The 7,122-nt window shown below is 33.4% G+C and overlaps 1 protein-coding gene across 1 annotated transcript; it reads left to right on the forward strand.

Moving 5' to 3' along the window:
• The first annotated feature begins 560 nt into the window (after positions 1–560).
• Positions 561–5,241, forward strand: LOC113504565 (sex peptide receptor-like). The gene is made up of 3 exons (XM_026886929.1): positions 561–588; positions 933–1,599; positions 4,179–5,241. Exons 1-3 carry the CDS (start codon positions 561–563, stop codon positions 4,198–4,200), a joined length of 717 nt encoding a protein of 238 aa, XP_026742730.1. The 3' UTR covers positions 4,201–5,241.
• Positions 5,242–7,122: the final 1,881 nt, after the last annotated feature.

Below are 7,122 nucleotides of genomic sequence, written 5' to 3' on the forward strand. Positions count from 1 at the left end.
TTTTAATTTTCCTATAATCCGGAAAAAGCCTTGAAATGAAACTTCTATTCTGATTTTGAAGGTGAAAAAATATTTGAGTTCCAACTCCTTCGAATTTTATAAGAAAATGCTTGTTTAATTGCATTTTGCTTACTTAAAATACACTGTCGACTGCCAGTATCTATCGTTTGCCCTATTCCGGGTCTGCTGGTTAATTCCACAAGAAATAATGAGGCACCTTATCCTAGTTTCTAATGTGTTGTTTCAGTACTAATTTGCGTGCTTACAACACGCAGCACATCAATTAGTTTATTAGTCAAAAAACATCTCGAATCAAGAATTTCCTGAAACATTGTATAAGAAACTTTATTCGATATTTTGTGAGCATATGTTATCAGAATACCCCTGACATCCTTCATCGTGGCTTATGGATGATATATGGACCGAACTAAGTCTTTTATGGACTTTACGTAGCCATTTAGTGTCGGGAAAAGTTAGTGATGTGTGATCATTCTTTGAGTAAACTCTGTGTACCAAAATAATCTACTGAATAAAGTGTGTGTGAAAGGTTTTGGCGGTATATGTTGGAACATTTTTGGCAGATATTAAGTATGTATTTAGGCTATTAAGGTTAAATATATAGATTGAGTGATTTAAATAAGATGTAGCGAAAAACATGAATACATATATGTGAACTTATTTCTATTTGTTCTTTTACACATATACCTACATTTCATAACAGAGCAAGCCCTAAAAGTCAAAAGCAATCCGCTAATAACAGCCTCGTTTTTTCATGGTATTGACTTGGGCCAAACTGGGAACCGAAAAGCTAATACTCGTGTAACGTCGGCTTACGAATAGGAATAATAGGAAAGCCAAAGTTTTGCAGACGAATAAAAAAAAATTGCTTTTACCTAAACAATAAAACATTTCAACTTTATTTTAATGATAGTATTGTAAAAATATTTATCATTTCTCATGTGAATTTGACATCCTTTATTCTTCCATCATAAAATTTGTTCTTAATTTACCATACTCTAATCTACAGGTATTCGACATTCACACAGCCATCGTACTGGAACCGTCCGGACCAATGATACTCTACCACGTTGACTCGGACGAAGAAGGACAACTCTACCAGATCAACTTCTGGGTCCACGCAGTCGTCATCAAGCTCCTCCCTTGCTGTATCCTCACCGTCATCAGCCTATGGCTAATAAGAGAAGTGTACAGCGCAAACCAGCACCAGAAAAAAATAAGAGTTTACAACAAGTGCCCCACAAATAATAAGGCTATGAAAAGACAGTATAAAGCTGATAGGAGAACGAATAGAACAACAAAAATGCTTGTAGCCGTTCTTCTTTTGTTTCTAGTCACGGAGCTCCCTCAAGGAATACTTGGCCTTTTAAGTGGGCTTCTAGGAAGATGTTTCTTTAAGCGTTGCTACGACTTGTTTGGAGAGTTAATGGACGCATTAGCACTACTGAATGGAGCCATTAACTTTGTGCTGTACTGCTCGATGTCGAGGCAGTTTCGCATGACGTTCGGACAGATGATGTGGCGAGCGCACTTACACCGCTGGCCTCCACCGAATGCGTCGCAATCTGACGGACCGAATACGTAAGTAATTTATAAACATTTTAAATATAAATATTTTTATAGTTAAAAATAATACTTTCCGGAAGCATCTTCAGAATTTTTGAACGGTTTAAGTACGTATCTCTTGATTCCTTTATCGTAAGCTGATTCGTCGGTTTTGCCGTCGAATTCACTTTTATCGCAATAAACGCGCGTGAGAAAACCGTTCTTTTTATTTAGTTAAACGCGATATTGGTCTGTCCCGAGTATAATAAAAATAACATTGCAATACAACGTTTTCACAATTCTCTTAGTTATGTAATTTGAGTTCTTTATTTAATTTCGCAGTTTTACTGAAAACTGAGTATCATTTGTATCCTGCAAATTTTTAAATTACACGCTTTAAGAGCTAAGAGAGAGAATCTTATTAGAAGGAATCTTTTTAACTTATAAAAGCTCTACGTGTTATACAGGGAGTCAGAGATAGTAAGGACGTCGATCCATATTTTAAGACATCCTGTATATCTCGGTCTCGACATGAGAAAATGTTATTTATTTAAGGTAGAGACAGATTTCATTACTTTGTTTACTTGTTTTGTTTAGCATAATAAATCTTAGGAGAATATTGTCTTACTTTTTGTGAATGATCTACGAGGATGGCTCTGCTCTGCAGCTCTTTTTAATCAAAACTTGCTTATCAGGTTACCTTGCGGAATTCTTGCAAAGTGTAAATCGAAAGCTTAAATTGAGGCCACTATTCCTACGTATAAAAACAAATTTGTAAAACATCCGTTGCTTAAGCTTGATCTTTATTATAAGTATTCGTTGTTACAGCAGCAAAGAAATACATCACTTGTGAAATCATGACTGTGGTAGCAATCACGATAGTTCACGATACCCTGATGACAGATAGTTAGTGTTAGTGGTGGCTCAGTAATAGGGTTCCAGTTTCACTACGGTATGATACGGAACCCTAGGAAGGAAAAACTTTTCAGTTCTATTCTTTTGAAAATCATAAAGTGAATGGAGTAAAGAGAAACAAGTTGAAATAATAGGAATCCGCGAACAATTTTCCGTGAAATATTTATTTTAAGTTTACCCTTGGCTTTAAGTTAAACTACTAAACATGTTTAAGGGGTTTCATACCCAGAGGTTAAAATGGAATCCTAACGCTACTACTTCAGTCTTTATCCGTCTCTTACTAGGCTGTATCTCACAACCCGTAATGTTTTTTTTGCGTCAGGTATAAAAAAAAGAAAAAGAGCTGACTATGTAAAAACAAAACTAAATAAAGAACAACATTTCGTACTTAGCAGATTCTTTTGTATCTTTCCTTACTTCAATGTTATTTTATTATCTAGAAATTCAGTACCTGTAATCGCTTTTTTGTGTTCTGCACTAGAAATAAATTCTTACTTCACTCTATAAACTATACTCCTTAATATAAAAAAGAAACACAAAAAATCTATTTTTTCTGTTCATTACTATTTCACCCTCTATTTTTTTTACGGTAGACAATCAGATCCCACGTCTTCAACCCACACAGCGGTAAACAATTATATCAATGCACCATTTTAAAAAATAAACAATATTGCCTGAAACAACAAGAGTAGTTCCAGGCAATGTAACATCGCATTAAAATAAATAAAAAAAGAAAAGAAAAAGTGAAAATTGGAGCGACATTTCTTTTTTGACAAGTGACGTCACTGACGCCTTTGACTTGTCAGCCCTGTACAGTTAAGAAAAAAATCACCTGACTACAGGTTTTGATATAAAGTAAGAGTGAAGAGGCCGTCGCATTGACTTCCAAAACGCGAAAGGGAGCCGTCGCGGTCCTTTTGACCTAGAGTAGTGTATATTTCGGTGCAGGACAAATATCGATGAATTACCCATACATATCGAATGCGGGGGACATTGCACCGGGGTTCAGGTTAACTCAGTAAAATTTTGACACTACTCGATTTTTTTTTAACCACTCCCGCAGTAAGGAATATAATTGCGGATGGTTCCACGAAGATTCAAGTCACTTACATTAAGACCCCCAAACTCAGGATGCTTGTCCTACATGGGGATCGAACCCGCGACAGGTCGTGCTCAATGGGTTTGGCGTGGTGACCTTAACCACTCGGCTAACCGAGCGGTCAGATACCCGCCAAATCTAAAAGAAAGGACCTCATACAAAATGCTTAGCACACATGCGTACTTGATACATCATATTCTATTTTAGATAACCATGCTATTCACCGGAAACTTGATTCAATAAATATTGTTATTGCTTGCTATATTAATTATATTATAATGGAACAGGATCCTTATAAATAAGCGCGATCGAATAATTAAAGGAAGTGAGGCTTTGCCTTAATTAATGTAATCCGCTAGTTAATTACATCCCGAGATGGTATGATTGTTTACACAACTATTGATTACGCCTTACACATACCCGAGTGGTTGAGGTAAAGACGCATAGCAAACAGGGCGCGACGTGTCGCGGTTCGATCCCTGCGAATGGCAAGCTTTTTGCGTGGTCCATGAAAGCTTGTCCTGAGTCTGGGTGCCTTTTTATATGAATAGAGTCGTTATATACATATTTTTTATTAATGGTAAATTTTGTTACATTTCAGGGCAAAGTCGTCGGTGCCTTGAGGAAGGTTTGTACAAGAGAAACATGGTCATGTCATGCAGCAGTTTCTTTGAACAATAAGTGTCAGCATACGGCCATAATTATTACGTTACGAATTTTCATAGTAAGGTCAGCAACAGAAGTCTTTTAACACAAACAGTTTTCCACAACAACTGTACATGATCAAATTAAATGATTTGCCGTTGTGCTATTTTTTGTGTCTTTTGTTTCTTTAAAAGTAAACGACTTCTGCGGTTAGAAATGTAATCTTTGCGTTGCTTGTTGTTTCACAAACATTCACCAGCCACATTCTCTCAAGAATCAGAACAAGCATTCGTAGATTCATAAACACTTGTCGTGTAATGTCGTGGAATGTCGGACACAGTGTCTTTGGCGTGCTGATCTATTAAACCACTCGGCTACCTGTACAGACAATTTACTTGATTCCTAAAACAGTTAAACATAATAAATAACAATTGCGACATATCACTGAAAAATACAAGAGCTTTAATAATCTGATTGTGTTAACAGAATTCTCTTGATGACCGTACCCACCTAATTAAGAGTTGATAATACCTACCTATGTATAATTTAAATTGAAAATAGAGAAAGCTATGATATTTTTAAATGTCGTTGTTTACTCGAATATATTCCCTTAAGCTCTGTAATGAAATATCAGCAAAAATCGTATTTTTGCTTATAAGTATGTGTGTATAATATTATGATTATGCATTTGATGTAAGTATAAGCTTGTTTGTACAAGAGATTATGCACACCTAGACCTGAATTCAGAAACAATACTACTTAGTGAAGTTCTGAATTGTTTTCGTCTCTACACTTTACTTCACAGAGACTGAGAGCATGAGTCCTTATAAAGACTTTTGGCTGATGGTCATTTGTTTGTTATAAGCCCGCTTATTTCCAATAATGAGTAATTTATTTTACAACTTCATTGGAGTTTTATGACAGTTACTGTCATTAAACCACTGTAGTTCCTTGAATACATAAATAGCTAATTTTTTATGCCAGGTTAATGTATAATATTGGAAAGGTGTTTTTTTATTTAGCCCGCAAACATAAATTGATTAAGAGAATGGAAATCACTCACTGTCTTAATATTTTAAGCAGTTTCTCTGTGGGTTGTTTCTGGGGATTACACAAGCGCTTGTCCTACGCGGGTATCGAAAGTGCGACACGTGATGATTCTACGGATGCTTGTTTTCAGTATAGCTGGTGTCCTGTGTATGTGACTTGAATGTTTGTGAAATTACAAGCGATATAAGGATTAAATTCAATAGTGTGAAAGTCGTTATATCTAATAAAAAATATCGCGTCTTGTACAAACAAGCTTATTATGTAACCGTTCCGTCTGAATTATTCTTTTGTAATTTTCTCATAATATAGAATGTGTATATTCAATTACAAGTATCTAAGTCATAGAGATAATAATATTAATTAAGGTTATGATAAGAGCTTTGTGTACTGTAAATATATGGCAAATATAAGTGTAAATTAATTAATATTGTGAGCATATTATTGTGCTTAGCTTTTGTGGTGGTTTTTTTTTTGGTCTGAAGTTCGATGCCCGGTTGAAAATAAGTGAAAAGAAAAAGGTTATTATTTCGAAAAAAAAATAAAATGTCGATTACACGTTCCGTGTATATATATATCTGCTGCCTATCTTCAATGCTTTTATTGAGCAGTAATGAAAAAAAAACAAATTATAATATCAAATTAAAGGGTCAAATTAAAAACAAATAAAGTAACGTTAAGTTGTCTTACTTATTGGGATAGTATTCTTCAATGATAACTCACTCATAACCCGGTTCGATAAATTCAATTATGTAATTTCAGTGACATGGAAAACCACACAATACTTAAATATTAATATGGAAAAAATAAAATGAGTCCAGCTGAATCATAAAACAAACTCATGTCAATATAATTATTCAAACAAATTCTAGTCTTAATCCCACAGTGTTAGAATCTATTTTTATAATGTCTAAGTATATGTTTCAGCCAAATAAACTTTCTAGTGTATCTAGGTAATAAAATGTTTAAATATAGTGTTGTACAGTCAGTAACATAAGTCTTCTAAACCATAAAATTTTCAGAACAACTACACACAATTAAATGAGTTGCTATCGTGATATTTAGTAATAAAATTTGTTTTAAACTGAACTCCAATTGTTTATGTATAAAAAAAGTTTATGTACCTACTTATTCTAATTTAGCTGTATTATCAAAAACTTAAGTGAAACATTAAATTCGACTAAAAAGTAATATTAAACAACGATAAAGATTACCAAATAAAAATTTTTACGGAAATATTATATCAGTTTCCATGCCAAGTTGTCATTTTTTACTAAATAAATAAATGGTGCAAGTCTTATTAAAGAAGTCAACCACAGTCATCTAAAAATACATCTAAATTGACATCATATCTTTACAGAATAAATAATTTTATTTATAACGAATAAAAAATTTGGGATATTTTGTAAATTGAATTAAATGATGCTATCCAATTTTTTATCGATTGAACGTTAACGATGAACAGAAAACAGATGTTAAATGTTTTCGACTACTTCGCAGTAAATATATAGGAATTACAAAAGTCGAACTGATTGGATTCTTTCAGTTTCATACACTATTTAATTTCATACAGTTTTTATTCTAGACTCAGTTTTTGAGTCAATTTTAATATACCTAGTTGAAATTTCTGTCTAAAGTTATAAATATGTGCTTTTAACGAATAAGTTTATCCTTCTTAATTTATTTTGAATCAACTATATTTAATTGCGTCAAAATTATATTAACTGGGTTTTTCTAACGATTCGTAACAGAAGCATAATTAACCAACGAGTTTTTTCTTAAATAATTTATTCAATGCAAACATAATTTGTATAATTCAACTACGTAATAGTTTCAAGTATTGGCATGCTCAA

Source organism: Trichoplusia ni, chromosome 22, assembly GCF_003590095.1.
Source record: "Trichoplusia ni isolate ovarian cell line Hi5 chromosome 22, tn1, whole genome shotgun sequence".
In the NCBI taxonomy this organism is placed as follows: domain Eukaryota; kingdom Metazoa; phylum Arthropoda; class Insecta; order Lepidoptera; family Noctuidae; genus Trichoplusia; species Trichoplusia ni.

What these genes read in the sequence shown, in the direction of transcription:
- LOC113504565 (XM_026886929.1), top strand. Translation starts at nt 561, where the DNA reads ATGTTGGAACATTTTTGGCAGATATTAA. An exon ending in ACATTTTTGGCAGATATTAA is followed by an intron (nt 589 to 932) that starts GTATGTATTTAG and finishes TTTAATGATAGT; the next exon opens with ATTGTAAAAATATTTATCAT. An exon ending in CAATCTGACGGACCGAATAC is followed by an intron (nt 1,600 to 4,178) that starts GTAAGTAATTTA and finishes GTTACATTTCAG; the next exon opens with GGCAAAGTCGTCGGTGCCTT.